General features: G+C 36.0%; 2 protein-coding genes across 2 annotated transcripts; both read left to right on the top strand.

The window, feature by feature from the left end:
• The first annotated feature begins 1099 nt into the window (after window positions 1-1099).
• On the top strand, window positions 1100-12837 carry LOC103139280 (LIM domain kinase 1). Its single transcript, XM_007553824.2, has 15 exons — window positions 1100-1459; window positions 5322-5460; window positions 6355-6464; window positions 6557-6727; window positions 7036-7141; window positions 7523-7788; window positions 8464-8653; window positions 8734-8820; window positions 8918-9049; window positions 9133-9192; window positions 9677-9742; window positions 10219-10405; window positions 10502-10557; window positions 11263-11420; window positions 11584-12837. Exons 1-15 carry the CDS (start codon window positions 1416-1418, stop codon window positions 12071-12073), a joined length of 2262 nt encoding a protein of 753 aa, XP_007553886.1. The 5' UTR covers window positions 1100-1415; the 3' UTR covers window positions 12074-12837.
• A 2004-nt stretch (window positions 12838-14841) lies between these two features.
• LOC103139264 (septin-4-like) lies at window positions 14842-20467 on the top strand. Its single transcript, XM_016672521.1, has 7 exons — window positions 14842-14955; window positions 16574-16939; window positions 18069-18165; window positions 19113-19199; window positions 19291-19414; window positions 20105-20239; window positions 20341-20467. The coding sequence occupies exons 1-7, from the start codon at window positions 14860-14862 to the stop codon at window positions 20465-20467; spliced, it is 1032 nt and encodes a 343-aa protein (XP_016528007.1). The 5' UTR covers window positions 14842-14859.
• The last annotated feature ends 119 nt before the right edge of the window (window positions 20468-20586 follow it).

Here is a 20586-nt window from a genome sequence, read left to right as displayed (position 1 = left end):
GATATTCTCCTCATGCTGTCATTAATATTTCTGATTCCATTGGCAGGAAATTCGCACTTCCACGATTCTCTTTTTTCACCCGTTGCCATGGTGAATGGCGTTCTTCTACACTCGCGCTCAAGCTCAACTTTGGGGTAACTTGACTCAGAATTGAGTTAAAGTTGGTATCACAGAGCCTGGCAATTCAGATAATCTGCCTTCTAATCAGGGTTTGGGGTAAAAAATAACAAAGTCAGACAAAAGAAACTTTTTCATCAGTTTTCATCAGGAATTTGTTTATTTTAATAAAAACCTTGTGAAACTTTTGTGTCTGGTGAATTTTTGGTTAAAACGTTTGTTTTTCATTCAGTGGAAATCCAGAAACTGTACTCAAGTAAAAGTAGTGATACTTTATAATGAAGTAGAAGTAAAAAGTACAGCATAGGAAAATACATTTGTTCGAAAAAGTTACTCAAGTAAATGTAAATGAGTATGAATAATTACTACATAATGCTGATTACATATAAAAAGGGGCCTTTATTTATCAAGCTGTTAATTTAATTGATTATGGTTCATATAATTTGGAAAAGCATTTAGTTAGAAACTTCTCTGAAGCAGACACTCCACTACATGTACAACATGCATCTTTTAAAATCAAATGTTTCCACTGAACTGCTTTTTTACTCATATTTTGTCTGATTTTTGTGGCTAAACAGGATAGGGTATACTATAATAAGACATATTCATATATCATCCTATTAGAAGTCTACCTTTACTATTATTACTCTCATTACATGAATCCTTGAGGAACTTTATACCGAACAGAATCAATGGTTCTGTTCTTCTACCTCTAAGCTGCTTTGTCTAATTCTCCTCTTTGTTTGTTGTGTAGGATGAATGGATTGCTTTGCTGTGGGATCTTGACAGTGCAGTAATTGGAGCATTCATAAAGAGATTATGCCTGCGCTAATGGGAACAAGCTGGATTTCAAAATGTAGACTTTCACACACCACCTCTGTGAGAAGAAACGGACCCTCATGAGGGGATCAGATTTTATTCTGAATTTAGCTCTACTACATTTTGAGGAGTCTGCAAATAAGTGTAACTGTATCTTGCAGAGGTCTACGTACTGGAAAGGACAGGAAAGGGAGGGCGGAGTGCAGCTTCTATAACTGGGATGGGCCTTTTTTTCCAGCTGATTTCAGAGGGCTGGTTTTTTCTCACACTAACAACAAACCACCCACAGAGAAGGGACCATATGCACAGGAAGCCTTTGCACATGGAGAAAGGCGGCAGAAAAGAAAAGGGGAACGCCTGCTACTGTCACGGCAGAGTGAGCGTCTGATTCGCTCAGAAACCCATGCTGCTAGCAACACTCTTACTCAACTGGGTGGGTTGTGTGTGACGGCTGTGTATCGGTCACTTAGCAGAGCAGAATGTCACGACGGGACCAAAGGTTTCGGAGGGGAATAAAAGGACGGTAAGCACTGTGATTTTTAATCTACGAGACATTAAAATGCAGCGCAGAGTGAGAGACAGATGAGGAGAAAGACTGAGAGGATGAGAGGAAAAGTACAAGTACAGATAAAATTCTGCATGTATACTTCCTCAAACTGAACTCTGTCAAGACTAACAGAAGCAAAAGTAAAGCATGCTTTAATCTTGTTTGTGCTTACGCTCAACTGTGAGATGAGTAGTTTACGAAACACTGAAAACAGGATGCAAAGTAGCTTATGGTCAATCAAGCAACTTTGTTTTACATCTTAACATTCTTCTTGAGATCAGCCGGATAAGCATTCCACAAACAAGCAGGATGTTGACATTTACTTATCCTTAAATAAAACAAAAATCTCTAAAAAAAACAGAAATAAAAAGTTTCTTACCTCGTACTTTATAAATATAATTTTTTAAGGAAGTGAAGTTGGTTAGCACAGACAAAACAATGAGGAAGCTAAGCAGGAGAATATGTCGGCTAAACTCTTAAGACATCATAAAACATTTATTTAACGTATTGAAACAAAGAAAATGGTAACAGAAGGCTCAAAATACGAGTTAAAGTGCTGAGAAGAAAAAGCAAAACAGATGAAGTATTTGGAAATATTTCTGGGCTTATTCCAGAGTTTTTTCCCAACCAGATGTTCGAGAGGAAGTGCAGATGTGCAGCTGGAAGGTTTCCCATCCATTGCATGATAAAAACAACAAAAGGACAAAAAATAATAAATCAGCACCTTTTGTCAAGCTTTTATTATCTCATTATTTCCTTTGTGACGAACCAGAAACAGGTTTAATAAAGGACAGCAAACGCTTCCTTTGATTCAAGCAGATATTTGAACTTTGTGACACAAATGCCTCACAATTTCAGCAACATATCCCCTGGAGTAAAATGAAAAACGGAACAGCGTCGTTGCAACACAGACTACAACAATGACTCATGAGTTTTAAAGATTACACAAAGTTTCAGCTCTCTCAACAGTTTGGGTAAAATATACAAGATGCATTGATAACAAATGTATTTACCCTCGTACCGATTTCTTCTGCTTGCTTTTTTGTTGCAAATGTTTCAAATTCATATCAGTATAAAATAAAAATATACAAAGTAAATATAAAACCCAGTTTTCACATTATGACGTCAATTACTAAGGGAGAAAAAAGTCATTCTATTCAATCCAGCCGTATGGGAAAATGCAACCTAATTATTTGTGCAACCTTTAATGGAGCCAACAAACGTTTTCATCACTTGTTTTAATTCAGCCAGACTAGAAGCATCTCAACTGGATTTGAGTCCGGCCTTTGACAGAATCACTCCAGAACCTTCATTTGTTTGTATTTGAGGTGTTGGAGGTTGGACCACTGTCCTGCTACATGACAAAAGAGTGGATTTGCTTAAGGCAGACATGGATATTCCTCTACTTGGGGTAGAGAGAATAAATCACGATTCCATCTAGGACTGTTGCAATAAGCAATAAATCAATTAATCACATGATAAATTAAAAATAAACTCAATTTCCTTTTGCTTTATTTATTGTTTTTCTCTTTTCTCTCTCTTTTTATCAAAAACTGGTCTGGTGCTTTGGTTTCCACTAACCCTTTTGTTGTTTATGTTTTATTTATTTTGAACATTTAAAATGTCTTCCAGTTGCAGTGTTAAATGTTCATTAGATTTTAAATATCTAATGAACCTTTGAGAATGTGTTCTTGCACATTCGCATACTATGGTGTTACTTGAAAGTGGTTTCAAAACAGTTGCATTATTGATGCAAGTTTTGCCCAGTCCCTTTCTTATTGACCTTTATTGAGGCGAACACGACCTGTGGTGCTTTCGACGTAAACCTCGGTCGTTTTGTGACTTCCTACAGGAACTATTGCAGCCTCCTACTGGAAAAAGGTAATTTTTTTCCAAAGAAGTGGCTACATTCACCTGCTGCTGAATTTCTTGACATGTAACAAATGTTAATGGACAAGAAATTGTCCCAGAAGTTATTGCAATAAACGATAATATTGTTTTATTGAGCCCATTAATGGGAATGGCATAAAAATGCAAGAACACATTCTGAAAGATTAATAAACTTTAAACATTTAAGAACATTTAACACTGGCACTGGAAGACATTTTAAATATCCTAAACAACAAAAAGAATGACTTATTCCTTCAAAACAAAGGGAAAAGGGTTGAGACCCGAATTAAAACTTTAATTATCTAGTTTTTTGGTAGAAAGAGAAAAACAATAAATCACACAAATAGAAATTATTGAGCTTGTTTTCATCTGTTATACAATTAATTGATTATTTGCCTAATGACGTGTTATTACATCATGCTGTTAGAGGAGTTTTTATTCTTTTTGTTACCAAGTCTTGCCATAGTTTGTGAGAATGACCTAAAACAAACATAGGTAACCATAGTAGTCATTTCCACATTGGTTTGGGTGGCGGGTTTCTCTTAAAAACACACACACAAGAGGAAAACCTGTTTGTTTCTACGCCTGATGTTCAAACTTATTATATGAGTTTAAAAAAAAAAAGCAAAAACAAATTAAATGTGTACTTTTTCACACCACTGTATTTCTTCATTCCTCTATAAATTCTACTTCTGGTTTTAGAGAAATGCTATTTAATGTTCGAAAGGACACAGAGAGGCTGATTCCTTCCTCCCTTTCTTCTAAAGAATAATCCTTCCCCTTCCTATTGTAAGAACAGTCTGCCATTTACTGTTAAAAGTTGAGAGAGCAGAAACGTGGATCACTGCTCCATTCAGGAAGTCGCCTCCCATTCTGGTTGTAATGTTGATGAGATAAGGAAACAGTTTTTTTAAATCAGTCTATTCAAGCCAGGAAGTCAGGATGAGTTTCAGTTTTTGAAGCAAAGAATCTCATTGAGTTGTTTTTTTAAAATGCCTCGCCCCTGCACAACAGCACTGCAAATGCAAACATGGTATTTAACTGAAAATAGTAAGTTGACTTAAATCAGTTTTCATTATATTTAGTAAATTATTTGGAATTTGTGGTTGAAAAGTCTCTAAAATCTCATTCTAACTGAGCTAGATTATTTTAGAAAAAGTAAGTTTTTGATAATTGTGCTTTTTTTCTGAATTAATACTGCATGCATCCAAGTACAAATGCTTTACTTGAGTTATTTTTCTTTTCTGGAGCCAGTAATTTATCTTATCTCACTCATGAAGAGAGACTAATCAAAAACATTTGAATAAATCTCAATGTATTATTTTATCTTAAGCTAGGCTGTTAGCACTACGCTAACAGTCTGAGCTTGTCAAAGACAGGACTACCACTGTGTGTTGACCTATGATTTAGGGATATCACCACAGTCAACTAAGGTTTTTGTTATTTTTTGGGGCGATTAACGCAGTTAATTGCATTTTTTTTACATCCAAAAGTCCCAAGCTGGAACCTTTGTATTGTGTTTCTGGTATTCCTGTAAATCTGACGCACAAGAGACGCCTGCAAATGACAGTGATGGTTGATTTTCGAATCCTGGCATGATGACCTTTGCCCCATGTCTTCCTCCTCTCTTATTACTCACTTTCCCGTCTGACCACTTGCAAATACAGGTCACTTCAGTCAGTAAAATTTTAATAAATTAAATTTAAACAACAATTTTTATCACCTGTGCATCAAATTTACAGGAAAACCAGAAACATGATGCGAACCATACAGCTGGGAACTTTTGATTGTAAAAACAAATAAATAAAATTCAATTAATTGCATTAAAAGCCAAAAAACCCAAAAAACTTGAGTTTGACACTTCTGATCTAACCGGTCAAATTTCCTTCAGTGTCAATATGGCACCCTTTTCAAATGCTTGCTTTGCTTCTTGTCCTCATTACTAAAGGTGTTGTGACTGTGAGTGCATCCTGTCTCACTGGTACTACGAAAGAGAAGGACAACTCTTCTGCAAGAAGCACTACTGGTCTCGCTTTGGAGAGCACTGCCACGGCTGCAAGGAGACCGTTTCCACAGGACTGGTTATGGTAACGTTTGTTCCTGGACTAGTGATGCACCACAGCGAAAAACCAAGACTGTCGAATTTATTATTAGTTCCTGATGGAAAACAAACACTTCGATTGTTTGGACATTTCCTGACTAGTTTAAGCCCAGAGTTACTCTCTGTAATCGAAAAACCTGAATTTTACTCACAATGATCCTATTCAGCTAAGATAGGTAAATGTTTTTGTACTGTTCACTTCAGCTAATCAGAAACATTTTATGTTTGATAGATGTGGTAGAAATAACCAGATTATTGATCCATTAGGCATCAATTGTTCCAATAAATGCCACTGAAAATCCAATATTATGGAACATTAAGAGCCAAATATGTGAGCACAACGAAGAATACCACAAATCAGAACGCTTTCAACTATTAATAACTTCAAAGGTTTCCTGCCCTGTTGGACATAAATACTTTTCTTCCAAACAATTTCAGAGGAACTCCTAAAAAAAAACATCCTTCATGCTCCAAAAGGAATAAACAAGAAATTAAACCAAAAGAATACATGGGGAAAAAATAGCATTCTCCCTCAGGCAACACTGCATTGCCTTTTTATCATGTTACAAATTATTATTTCACTGTGTTTGTTTTGTTTGGCATAACATTGCCCAGTGGCGGAAGAAAAGATGAGAAAAGAATATACGCATATTGCACAACTGATATCATCAATGCAAGGTTTAGCAGTAATATTATCATCACAATATTTCCTGAACTCAGCAGGTAGTTTACTCTTTTCCTTTCAGCAAGGTACCTATAAGAGCCACTATCCCAATGTCCGTTCCCTGGTCTGTTACTTTGGTCTACCACATAAAATCTCATTAAAATATGTTAAAGTTTGTGGTTGCACCCCCCAAATTTATATTTGCTTTCTTTTCAGGTTGCAGGAGAGCAAAAGTACCATCCTGAGTGTTTTATATGCATGAGCTGTGAAATGGTCATAGGAGATGGAGACACTTACATGCTAGTTGAACGCTCACGGCTTTACTGGTGAGTAAATAACGGTGAAAATTATAGTGCACATAAAGAAGTCAAATTATGCAAAGTTGGAGTTTTAAATGTACTTTTGTTTATCTCTTCAGTGGCCAATGCTTTTGTCAGGGTGTTGTGCCAGCTGTGAGATCAGCGTCTCTTACACAGAGACCCCACATGGTGGCGCTGGTGTCTCTTCCTCCCACTGCAGCTGGAGGACGAGGTCTGACAATTTCTGCTGACTTCAGCCAAGACAAAAATCTTCTAATTACTGTTACAAAGTAAGTCTCGGTGGGTTTAAGTTATCATTAGAAATTAAGAAAAGAGTTTTACCAAACAGAGTATTGCTACCCGGCAAAAAAATCAAAATCTTTTCTTCTACAACTAGCTCTACAGACGCATAATAAACATTGTGAAAGCTTTTAAATATTTATTGAGTTCAAGTTTTAGAACCTTGGAACCTCTAGACTAAAATCCTTGTCCATTATTTGCAAAACAGCTCAAAATACTTAGGTGTTCAATAATTGCGCATACTCAATAGTCTTATGAATTACTGCACCTCCCATTCACCGTTGTAACTTTGCTTCAGTTTAGACCCAGGAGTCCTCAGCCCTGATCTGCTGTCTTCTGTCCAAGCTGGTGATCAGGTTTTGGAGGTCAATGGCATCCCGGTCCACAACATTTCCCCAGATGAGGTACAATGATTGCAACAATCCTAATGGACACCTTGCAGCGCAATATGTTACCCCATGTTATGCTGACGGGCAAAAAGCTGCTAGCTGACAATGACTAGCATTGGTTTTAGCTGAAGTTATCAACAAAACGTGCAAAATGTTAAATGTATGAATGATATACAAAAGAGAAATGGATTGCTACCAACTGTCAACCCTATGACAACAAGATAACAAGGTCGGGAAAGTTTTAACTAAGAAAAAGAATTGCAAGGGAAAGCTCAGTTATGCTAGCTTGACTTTGAAAACCTTAACATGTGGATGTGATGTGGAATTTGGTGCGTTTCAGATCAGTTAAAAAATAAAAAAGGCGACCTAAACACAAACTCTTCAACTTTTCTCTAGATAAACCGTGTGATTCACAACACAAGCAGACCTCTCCAGCTCATCATTGAACATAATCCACAGTCACCTCATGACCTTCTTCAACCAGACAGCCCCCCCAATAACATCAGCTGTCCTGACCCTCGTGTCCACGACAAACTTACTTCTATCCATAACCTCCCAAGTCTGGAAGAAGAGCCAAGTACACCAGAGGAACGACAAGAACAGACGAGCCTCTCACCGCCTCAGCACCAAGGAAGCACCGGGTTACGAACCAGGCATATTCTGTAAGTGATGACAGCTCTGGCTTATGATCACTGCCCAAGTCAGGGATGTCAAACTCATTTTTATTTTGGGCCACATCAAGATTATGAATGTCCACTTGTGGTAAAATGCATTGATGAAACTCATCAATAACCCTCTAAAATATGAATAAATAGCCGCTTCTGCACTCGATGAGTCCTTCTTAAAGTTAAATAATACCGAACATCATTACATTGATGTCATTTGGCAGATTACACATGAAAACTACAGAAAAAGATCATGGCCACTGAAAAATACAAGAATTCTGGCTTTAGTCTTGTGAGGTCAAAAGTCAGTATTCTAGGAATTTTGACTTTTTTTTCTTTTTTCTCAGAATTCTGAATTTTTTCTCAGAATTCTGAATTTTTATTCTCAGAATTTTGACTTTGTTTCTCAGAATTCTGACTTTTGATCTTAGAAGATTAACGTCAGAATAATTCTGGCAAATTCTGAGAAAAAATTGAGAATTTTTTTTGGGTGGCGATAATCCTCTTACATTGAAAACTGCTTTCATTTAATTCAGGAAATATTATTTAAGCATACAATGGTTTTTTTCAAGGTTATATTTACAGGTCCCTCTGGGCCACATGAAACTTCATGGCAGGCCAGATTTGGCCTCCGGGCCTCGAGTTTGACCTAAGTTGTTTTCTCTTTTCCAGACGAAGTTACAGCATTGACAAATGTCCCCTGTCTCCTGGGGCATTGTCGTTTCTCTCTCAAAAGAGAGACATGGTTCGCTCAGAGTCTCTTCGAGTCGACCCTGGGGAGCGGACACACCGTATCTTCAGACCATCGGACCTTATCCATGGAGAGATTCTAGGCAAAGGCTGCTTCGGTCAAGCTGTGAAGGTAATGTCCGTCCATTGCCTCAATCCCTCAATGTTCTGACCTTCATTGTGAAACTTCATATCAAAAATCTTTCTATTAAGGTAACACATCAGGAGACAGGGGAGGTAATGGTGATGAAAGAGCTAATACGATTTGATGAAGAAACACAGAAGACATTTTTAAAGGAAGTAAGTAGAGTTTTTAATAACTGCATCGCATCTAATATTTACAATCTGAGCCAAATATTGTTCATCTCAATGTCACAACCTCTCAAAATATACACAGGTAAAGGTGATGCGCTGCCTTGACCATCCCAATGTTCTCAAGTTTATTGGGTTGTTTTACAAAGACAAGCGAATACATTTTGTCTCTGAATATATCCAAGGAGGAACTCTTCGAGAAACCATTGTAAAAATGGTGAGTTACAAGTTTATTGTAAATGCATCCCAAATATTCAGTGTGAGAAACACAAGGAGTTGGTCATAATTTGGTTGTTTTAGGAGGAAGATTTCCCCTGGAACTTAAGAGTAGGATATGCTAAAGATATAGCCGCTGGAATGGTGAGTGTTTCTGATTATTGAGGTACTTAAAGTATGAGCCACTTTTTACATCAACTTTAATGCACTTCTTTGGGATTTTACGCAACAGACCAACACACAGTAGTACATCACTTTTAAATGAAAGATAAATGATACATGGTTTTCATCTTCCAGTTGAGAATTTGTAATTTAATGTTCAGTCATTGTGTGTCTAATGTGAGTGTGCTTAAGTCATTTTGCAAAAACGAATCTCTACATGTGCAACCAAGCAGACACAAAACTAAAAAAAAACCTGCAGCTGAAATGGAGGCACTAATTTAGGGAAGCAAAATATGAAAAATACACGTCACTTTTCAGACTTTAACTTTACTGACGTGTGTCTTTTTCCTCCTGCTTCACAATTATTCACTATTTTGTGTTGGTCTAAAAAAAATCTAAAGATATAATTACTTTTTCAAGGCACAGTAAAACATTAAATGGTGAATTTAATGTTTCTCCTTTACAGGCATATCTGCACTCCATGAATGTGATCCACAGAGATCTAAACTCTTACAACTGCCTTGTCAGAGAGGTAAGCAATGAGCTTTATTAAATGCATGAAAAATAATACACATATATTTTTATTTTTAACAAGACTGAATGTTCAATTCTCAATCCAAACTCAATGTTTAGCACATTAAGTCACAAACATAATTTTCCAGTACAAGTAATGCATATCTTTTTGATAGAAATGACCATTTAGTAAAAGACTTTCTATAGTGACAACTGCAGCGAATAAAGTGACAAGTCAGAGATAAAATTTTGAACAAAAAGTGTCTTGAAAGTAAAAAACTGAATTTAATTTTATTGTACGTTTTCTATGTGTTTTTTTTTAAGACTTTACAGTTGGTGTTTAGGTGTTGTTAATAACGCCATCCAATAACACATAAATACATAGTGATATTTTAAAATTTCCAGTCAACATTAAACATTTTTAACTGCACCAGGCTTAGCACGTTTTCTGTTTCCAGTAAAAATCCTGAAGCTTTTCATTTCTCTTCGCTACAGAACCAGTCTGTGGTGGTGGCAGACTTTGGACTTGCCAGGCTGGTGATGGATGAACGGAGTCGGAGCAAATCATCACCTCTGGAGCGGAGCGTGAAGGGGCCACTGCCAGAGCTGCGCAAACCTGACCGGAGAAAACGCTATACTGTGGTTGGGAACCCCTACTGGATGGCCCCTGAAATGATCCATGGTGAGTGTGTTAACCAACTCATGAATGACGGACCTTCATGGTCTAAACTGAAACAAAAACTGTGCAGCTCATTACATTTTTCTCTTTGGCTTTTAGGAAAAACCTATGATGAGCGTGTGGACATATTTTCCTTTGGGATTATGACTTGTGAGGTAGGAACTGTTTGGTAATAACACAAAAGACCTGATGTAGCTAAGAAAATATAACCAATAATTTCTGTTATTTTATCTTATGACAGGAAGGAAATTTCTAAAAATATATATGAACTTACTAGTAATCGTTTAAAATATTTTTTCCAACACATATTAAGTTCAAATTGCAAAATAAGTTTAAGAGATAAGCTGAACAAATTGATGCACTGCTGCCACCTTCTGGTAGTAGTGTGTTACTACCACAAGGTTGCTAAAAGCAAGATGTTTAGGAAAAGAATGGCACAATTAAAATGTGATTTTAAATTAATATCTATCGACACTACTGACAAATTAGAATATGAAAATCTAATTTAAAGTGAAACTCATACATGCATTCATTACACAGAGTGATATACTTTGAATATTAATGAAGTTTATCACAAGTATATACAGGAAATCTGAATATTACATAAAGGAAAAAATATTTTTAATACATAAACATCATATTCCACACAATCGTATGCAATGCTGCTGTTTTAACGATTGTCCAGAATAAACCCACTGATATTTAGAGACACAAAATTCACATTTCTTGAGGCTCGTCTAACACCAAATTCGGAGCACTTTATATTTCCCACTTCACTGAGTTTTCACAAGCCAAAAAGTGTTTAGGTTTAAAGTTACACTTTAAAACAGTTGCTTATCGATTCCTCTTTGTGTCATCAGATAATTGGCAGAGTGAGTGCTGATCCGGACTACCTTCCCCGAACTAATGACTTTGGACTAAATGTAGAAAGTTTCCTGCAGCAGTATCACTCTCCACTGTGTCCATCTGCCTTCCTGCCATTGGCTGTTCTCTGCTGTGACATGGATGCTGATAAACGGTACAACTGTGTGAAAATAATTGAAGCTCTTTGATATAAAAACAATTTTTCGGTATTTTTACTAAGAAAATAGTTACATCTATGCAAAAAAATTTAGATGCTTACATGTTTTTGTGAAAAACAGCCAAATGAAGAATAAAACATGAAAGCCTTTGCCTTTCAGACCCTCTTTTTCAAAGCTGGAGGAGTGGCTGGACAACCTGCTAATGAACCTGGACATCAGCCTGCCTTTGCTTTCTGAGTTGGAGCAACTCTGTCAAGCCTTCTGGAAGATTCACAACCACCAAGACCAGAATGAAACTCCTGATCATCAAGACAATCTGAGCCCTAAGCTTTGTTCAGACGAAGCAAATGGCCACACAGAGCCTAATCACTACCAAGGCCAAAGTAGCAAAACCGACAAAGAAGTGAATGGTGAGCAAAATGCACATGGCCACAATCTGAGGACTAAATCACAACACACAAACCAGCCCTGCTGCGAGTCTAAAAGCTCAGACCTGGGGAAGAGTGAGTGTGAGTCTCAAGAGGACAGCAACGTTAAAGAACAAGCAAAACCGCAGCATGAGTCGACACTGGTGGGCCGACCAAACAGGACTAGAAGAACTTGTAGAGTGCTGTGGGAAAGATCTACGGAGGACAGCTCGTTTCTCTGAATCGTTCTCAACATGACTGCGTTCAGTGTTGGGGAATAAACACATTTTATGAGGACATTGGTACCGTGGCACAAAATAGAGAGACGTATTTTAACTGATTACTATGAATTGTGCAACTGCAGATTTGTGAAGAATGTTTTCGAGAAGCTGTGCAGCTTGATATTAATTAAATAACAGTCCATAAACCAGTATTTAAGTAGCAAAGCTAAAGCCTAGTTCAATAGGAATGTAATTCAGTATTCTTTACAACAAAAGACATACTGAGAAAACGTCCTGAAATTTCTGAAATTGCATGGATGGATGCTCTCTTTTGATGGACTGTGTTATAGCTCCACAGTTTATAAATTACCTCAAGCATACAATTTTACATTTCTGTATTGCAAGGGCTGTTTACTACTTGATAAGCAATAGCATGTCTGTCATAAGCTCAGATTGTCAAATGGCTCCAATTTCAAATTGGTCCAGAAGCTGTGAAATATGTTATTTTATTCTTTAAGGAATGTTTAATTATTTTTTTTAGATTGTCTTATGTCTTGTCCCATACACTGAGCTAGAAAATAACTACTAATGCTATTAAACTGTGTAGATAAGACCACAAAAATATGTACACCTTCTAATGTATAAGTCTGTATTACTATATTAAGACAGGGTACAGAGAAGTGACTGGGAAAAAAGTACCTGATTTATGCTTTCAGGTTAATCCTGGTCATCTCATTAAGGCATTTGTCCACATGTCCCCTTGTCCCTGAAAATTCAAACAAGACCATCAGGAGTTATTCTTTACGTCCTGTGGTGAGATATCAATCATGGTAATCTCTTCCAGAATATTAAGGCCTCTTAGATTAACAAATAAAGTCACTGAGTGGGGTGATTAAACCTTCAAAAAAGATCCTTTAAAAATAAAGCTGCTGCAAATTTCTAGAAACTAATCAGTGTTTATGTCATGACTCAACTGTTTTAAAATACTCAATATGGTTATTTTTTTAACTAATGCCTTTCACAACTTTTGGTTTAAAAACAAATCAATTAACACACTATTTTGAGTACAAATAAACATAAAATCAACAGGTCAGACCTGTAAAAACAAAAAACTGTTGGCTGCATCTCTACCTCAAAATAAAGCATATGTAGATATTGTCAAAACCAAATTACCAAAATACAGATTTGTTTATATAATAATGTCTCTACAATTTCAACAAAGAATATTCCTCTTCAAACTTGTTTGAAAAAAATATTTGAGATTAACTGAATTGGTTAAAAAAAACTGTAATTTACATTTTCCTATCATATTTACAGCTAAATTTTGCAAAATTTTTCCAGAAAATATCACATTGTGCTCCTGCTGTTTCACTCATTTCCTATAAACACAACTTTTAATATCGGCGTTTTACTACTTTTTACAATTACAACACATATGAATTTCTGAGTTATTTTTTACATGCTAACTTTTCCTTCTGAGACAGTACAGGGCATAAAGTCTGATTATAAATAACATTTGCGCTGGTTTTAAAATTATACATTAATAATATTCATATATTTAACATCTTAAATATTAAATACTACATAATAAAATTTAAAATTATGGTTCCTGAAGTTTTGGGTATTTTAGCTTGCCGTTTTTCTTTTTGTTAATTTTAACCCACCTCCACATCAGGTGGTGGCTAATGCTACATAGCAACTTGTCTCATACAGCACAAGGCTTAGCTTTAGCCAAGAGACAGATAGTAACAACGAAAATGTCACTTCAAAATATATCTCTCTAGCTAAGTAAACTAACTAAACGTTGCGAAATGTTTGACCTAGATTTGAAAAATGTTTAGCTGAATAGCTAGCTTACCTTCTAGTTTACAGCACAAAAGTTAAAACGGCAAAAATTTACTAAAAAGGCAAATAAAAACCAAGAAAGAGTTATTTAATACAGTCTATATTTTATAAATTTGAAATTATTACCATAATAAACAGTTTCAGCGAAGAAGTACCAAGCCGTTATGCTCTCGTGCTCTCTAGGTTATCAGCTTTACCTTTGACCTCTGACCGACCAATCAAAATGGAGAGAAGTCTGGGAGCTGCCAAATTAAAACTATATTTTATTTATCGATTAATTGATTCAGGATTTATCAAGCGAATATTTTATTTTCTAACTGACTCTTGTCTTTCCTGCGTTATTTAATCAGTGTTAATAGGTGTCAACCCTGACATATTCTCAATAACATTTCGATTTAGTTAGGTAGTAGATGAGAAGTAATTAAGAAAATGCATTTATAATGTGATTGTTAGAAGATGAGGGACGAGGTCTGTCACATTAAAATGAGCCTGGCAAGCTTCTCCGATTGAGCAATTAAAGACAATAAGTTTATTAATCTATGACAAAAATATTGTAAATTAATATCTAATTTAGCTATATTTGATTCTGTTTATATCAAGCAACTGTTTTACTTCAGTAGCTTTATATTAAAAACAGCCAATTAAAAAGGTTGCAACACTTTTGTTTGATTCACGTTTAATGGAAAACCTAACCAACATCCAGAGATCTGGTAGTCATATAATTTACCATAAAAATTATGTTCTTACCGTTTGAAATTGCAAATATTTCTGGATTTAGCTAAGCTCCTAATCCCTCTGAGTGTAACCAAGTAGCTAACTGTTGTGGCATAATTGCAAAAGAGGGGACACAAAATAAAGATCAAGTATATTAGATAATATGTGCAGGTGGCTTGTTATACAGACCAATGAATAAATACATAATGGCTTGCCATACTGGCAGGCGCTATGCAGCTGGGCGCTGCATGTCGCCTACGACTGCCGATCTGGGGTCAGTTTGGACTCAGGTCACACCATGGAGCACATGTCCTCTCCGGTCAGATTCCGCAGCAGTAAAAAAGGTAAGTTCATAACATTTACATATTTCTAGCATGTCTTTCTGTTTTATTAAAGTTTTCGGCAGTGAGAAAATAACTTCACTATTTAAACTACAAATTAATCACCCTGAAATATTCATGCTGAGCACCTTGAGGAGTCTGTCCAAATGTTTCTTGTGCTAATTAAGGCTTGTTTATTATAATCTTAATTATTTATTTAAATTACCACATTTATGTTTACGTTATGCCACATTAACCATACTCATTTATTTTTCATATATTCCTTTTAGCAACTCATTTTCTCCTTTATACTAATGTTTTAATGTGCTGCTCTCCTTGTTCAAAGAAGCTAAAGCTTTTTCGGAAAAGCAGGTAGGATTGTCTTTAAAATACACTTGTGTTTGTTAGAGAGCGTGTTTGTGTGTTTAGGAGGTAATTCTCCAACCCCCACCCTGTTAGCGTATTAGAAGCTGGGTTAAGCCTGGTGCTGAGGAGCTTTCTGGATAATTAGAAGTGACAGGTAGAGGGATGGCAGATGAACCCTGATCAGACCTGCAGCTCTGTGAGTTGCACTTCTCTGTCATTAGACCAAGTCAGTAGGACAGTAGGCTTAATAGTTGGCTTAGATTTTATCACAGAGTAAATGATGTTGCATTCAGGATGGAGTATAAAATCAGTTGATGTTTGAGGCTGTCCTGATAAATAATGACCTGTATAAAGATGCTCTTCACAGTTTGTAGTTTGACCTGGCTGACCCTGAAGTTCAGGGAGTCTTTTGTCCTCTTGCCCTGACAGATGGATGACTTCCTTTTTAACGTTATAATGAGATCACTGGTCAGATCTAATAAGAGAAAAAACAGTGTAGTCAAACAGTGCAGGTGAAGATCAGTAGGCACTTTATCAGTCTGTTTCCGTACCTACAGCATTATATTTACAAAAAAAATTATAGTGGACATTTCCATATTTTCTAGTGGAAATATTTTAGTACGTACATGTAAAATAAGACAAAACTAACTCATAACTTTTCAGCAAGATATAGGAGCTCGTTTAGAGTCAATAATTTCATAAAAGTACTTGCTTCATTGGCAGATTATTTCACTTATGAGCAAAATGACTTGTTAAAAGTTAAATAATCTGCGGATGGAACTAGTACTTTTTCGTCAATACTAAGTAATTATTTACTTAAAACAAGCTCCTGTATCATGCTGACAAGTTACTTGTAAGGAAGTTTTGCCTTACTTCAAGTGAATTAGGATATATTCACTAGAAACTAGACCAAAATTATTTCGTAAGGTTTTGTTTTTGCAGTGTAATGGATGTTTTCACATTTATTTTTCATCGCCAGTCACAGTTTGACATAGCTGCCAGTAGGGGTCAGTATCGCTCCATCAATGATAGATGACCGTTGCTAGGAGATAACCGTTGCTAGGAGATAACCGTTGCTAGGAGATAACCGCCGTGTAGCGATACTTATTTCTAAATGAGTCATTTGTGTTGCAGCGTAACATTTTCACATTTAGCTCTTTATTCACTGGGAGTTTTTTTTACTGACAGTAGTGGATGTACTTGTTTCCCCATTATTATGAAGTCTTAGCAGGAGACTGTACAGAAAAGAAACAAACTTTGTGACATTTTGTCCCAGTTGTCCAGTCTGTCCATCGAAGACCAGGCAGACATACAGTTCCCCTACGCCATGAGGGATCTACCTCCTGTGTCTCATTCAGATGAACAGTCACAGAATCAGGACCGCTTGGATGCAGAAGAACCTCCGACTGCAGCCAACGGGAGGCTGCCCGGTTATCCAGGAACGCCCCCTCCATCCCGTCCTGTTCGCCCTGCCGGTTCTCCGACCGTCCCGCCCCGGCCCAGTCACGCAGGACGGGACTTGTCACAGATTCTCCCGTTGAAGAGGCAGCTTGTCTCCCAGGTTTCTCTGGACTCTCCTCTGAGCCCGGCCTCGCGGCCGCGCAGCCCCTGGGGACATTTTGACCCTTACGACTCTCCAGAGGTTGGTTTGGTTTGACGACTTTGACCTCTGACTTTGTTCTCACTCACATTTGTGTAAACTGGAGAGTTTCCTTCCTTTATTTACTCTGATCGTTTGTAAAGTTACACATTAAAAAATTAACAGCAATAATTTATTTTATTTAGCCTGTCATAGAGAAAAAAATGTGGGTGTTCATTTTTCAAAATCAAATTTTCACCATGTTATTCATAGATTTATAAATGTCAGCATTCCAAACTAAATATTTTGCTTGCAAACTAAATATTTAGCTTTGAAATTAAATGCTTAGTTAGCAAGCTAAATATTTAAATTTAAGGTAAATACACGTTTTGGAAAATAAATATTTAGTTTGAAAATTAACTATTTAGCTCATACGTAAACATTTAGTTGGGATCTAAATATTTAGCTTCCTAGCTAAACATTAAATATTAAATTTAATATTTCAATATATAAATAATATTTGCCATTTTACTGTAAAAAATTAACAACAATAATTTGTTTACTTAGCCTGTGAAAGAGAAAAAAATGTGGGTGTTCATTTTTCAAAATCATATTTTAACAATGTTAAATAAACTAAATTTTCAATTAACAAATTAAATATTTAGTTTGTAAATACAAAATATTTAAAATAAAATCACTAACGTGAAAACATTCAGCTAAATATTTACATGTTTAAGTCTGAGCTCATCATTTAATTTTCAAACTAAATATTTATTCTCCAAATATTTAGCTCAGATGTAAATATTTAACTTGCTAACTGCTTTTTTTATTTGAAAGCTATTTAGTTTGTAAAAATATTAAGCTTGGTAATTAAATATTTAGTTAATAATGCTGATATTTATAAATGTAGGAATACCATGGTAAAAATATGACTTTAAAAAATTAACACCCACATTTTTTTCTCTGTCACAGGCTAAGTAAACCTATTGCTGTTATTTTTTTACTGTGTAACTTTACAAATGGACTCTTCACTGCTGTTGTTGTCTTAAACTATCATTTACTATGTGTGATTAATCGTCACAGATTCATTGAGTTGGGCTTGTTGAAGGCCACAGCAGTAACTGATTGCTTCATGATGCTAAAATGTGGAAATGCTGAGTATTAATATGACGTTCATGTCTTCGTTCTGCAGGATCAGGACAAAGAGTACGTGGGTTTTGCTACGTTGCCCAACCAGGTTCACAGAAAGACGGTGAAGAAAGGATTCACCTTTACGCTGATGGTGGCAGGTGAATATTTAAAAAAAAAAACTAATTATGCTGCTAGAATAACACAAGGCAGTTCCAGTCATAAGTTTCCATCATTTTTTACTTTTACTGATTTATTTTATCCACTTTTTCCCACTGGTGCCGTGATTATGCTTCAGTGTTGATGTGGTTTTGGGATCGTTGTGTCAGTGGTTTGACACACAGCTGTTGCTTCAAATTAAAGTTGAAAAACGTGCAGGCAGTTCTTCATCTTAATCATTTATTTATCAGCTTTGTAAAATGCATCAGTGTCTCTGGAAGAAAAACAGCCCACAACATGATTCTACCACCACCATGCTCAACAGCTGCCCCAGTATTCTTGGTCAGAATATTGTTTGTCTTATCTGACTCGGAGACGTTTGTCCAGAAAACATTTAGTTTGTCCAGCTTTGCGTTGAGCTCTATAACTTTGGTTTCACATTTTTTATTTTGGATTTTCTTCTGGATCATTTTGGCTTTTATTTTTTAGTAACTCTCATTTTCTGCCATAACATTCACTACAGTTTTTAGACGGACTCATGGAAAAACACCTTAATTTGTCATTGTCTGATAAAACTAAGAGTGAAGTTTTTGGTCACAACTATCAATACAAAAAAATGGTGAAAAATGAAAGCGCATACGAAGGTGGCAACATCATGGGAGTGTTTCAGTTGGGAACTAATTATTTAGCTTCCAAACTAAATTTTTAATTTGAAAGCCAAATATTCAGTTTGTAAACATTAGTTAAGAAGTAAAAGCTTGAAAATAAATAAATAACTATGCTAATGATTCTAAGCTTGTGGAAGAAAACCTCAAATAATCTGGCCCAAAACACATTAGAAGGCAGTTACTTTTTTATTTAATAAAAATAATAATAAGGAAGATGTGATGTGATCTGATTTGATTATTTTTAAAGTGCCTTAGAGAAATGTGTGTTCCTGTTATTGTAGGAGAGACTGGACTCGGCAAATCCACACTAATAAACAGTTTGTTCCTCACTGACCTCTACAGAGACAGAAAAGTTCCCAATGCTGAGGGTGAGCTCACCTTCATCACTTATCCAACCATTCAGCTCTTCTTAGAGAGTTTTTAACTCTGCATGCATCGTTACCTTTGACTAATCTGCAGAGCGGATCGGTCAAACGGTCGACATCATCAAGCACACCATCGGCATCGAGGAGAAAGGGATCAAACTGAGGCTCTCCATCATAGACACGCCAGGCTTCGGAGATGCCGTCAACAACACAGCGAGGTGAGCAGACGTGTTAAAAACAGCTTCACACTGCTGCAGCAAACAGAGTATTAATAAGCTCCTAAATATCCAAGACCTCACCTGCAGAAATCACACATATATACAAATATAATCTCATTAAAACATTTATCAGACTGCAAAAAACACAGAATATTAGCAAGTAATTTTGGTCAAATATCTTCATTTGAAGTAAGACAAAACTAATGCTTAAGTAACGTTTCAGCAAAATATGTGAGCTTGTTTTAAGCCAATAATTCCTTAATATTGATGAAAAAGTAACAAATCCACTGACAGATTATTTCACTGATAACATGGGAAAATATCTTGTTATAAGTGAAATAATCTGCCAAGGGAACTAGAACTTTTTCATCAATATTAAGAAATTAATGACTCTAAATAAGCCCTTATATCTTGCTAAAAAGTTACTTATTTATTTTATATATATTTTTAACTTCTTTCCTCATTTATTTTCCAGTTATGTATTTATTTTCCTTTCTCTGCATTATATTATGATTGTACAAATACTTTAAAAACAATTTTGTTGCTTATGCTTAATTTTGACAGGTTTGTTAAACGTCACTCGGTATCACGGAGTGTGTATAAAATAAATAATCGTGAAACTGCTTGCATTAAAACCATCTCCTGTTGGTTTGCTGCTCTAATCACAGATATTTTATGTGTTTGCATCAGCTGGAAGCACGTAGAAGACTACATTGACCAGCAGTTTGAGCAGTATTTCAGAGATGAGAGTGGGCTGAACAGGAAGAACATTCAGGACAACAGAGTCCACTGCCTGCTCTACTTCATCTCTCCATTTGGCCACAGGTTCGCTCCTATTTCTGCATCTAAAGATGTTTTACAGCCTCAGCTGCATCCATGCAGCATGTTCACAGTTTAATCATGTTTTGTTTTCCCTCTGCTGTCAGTTTAAGGCCCATCGATGTGGAGTGCATGAAGGCTTTGCATGAAAAAGTCAACATTATTCCTCTCTTGGCCAAAGCCGATAGCCTGACACAAGCAGAAGTCTACAGCAAGAAATTAAAGGTACAATAATTTATGAATTCAGTAGTTTTCTTTACTCAAATCTAAAAATAATCCAGGATGCAACTATTTATCTTGTACCATTAAAAGCTCATTGAACAGTTTATTTTTTGTGATTGTCAGAGTTGGGT

This window comes from Poecilia formosa, unplaced genomic scaffold, assembly GCF_000485575.1.
Source record: "Poecilia formosa unplaced genomic scaffold, Poecilia_formosa-5.1.2 Scaffold3, whole genome shotgun sequence".
NCBI lineage: Eukaryota > Metazoa > Chordata > Actinopteri > Cyprinodontiformes > Poeciliidae > Poecilia > Poecilia formosa.
Note: the sequence above shows the minus strand (reverse complement) of the source record. Positions and strands in the feature narration are given on the sequence as shown.

Coding starts and splice junctions, on each gene's coding strand:
- LOC103139264 (XM_016672521.1), top strand. CDS start 14,860: ATGTCGCCTACGACTGCCGATCTGGGGTCAGTTTGGACTCAGGTCACA. Junction 16,940..18,068: donor ACCCTTACGACTCTCCAGAG/GTTGGTTTGGTT, acceptor TTCGTTCTGCAG/GATCAGGACAAAGAGTACGT. Junction 18,166..19,112: donor CTTTACGCTGATGGTGGCAG/GTGAATATTTAA, acceptor CTGTTATTGTAG/GAGAGACTGGACTCGGCAAA.
- LOC103139280 (XM_007553824.2), top strand. CDS start 1,416: ATGTCACGACGGGACCAAAGGTTTCGGAGGGGAATAAAAGGACG. Junction 1,460..5,321: donor CGGAGGGGAATAAAAGGACG/GTAAGCACTGTG, acceptor TCATTACTAAAG/GTGTTGTGACTGTGAGTGCA. Junction 11,421..11,583: donor GACATGGATGCTGATAAACG/GTACAACTGTGT, acceptor TTTGCCTTTCAG/ACCCTCTTTTTCAAAGCTGG.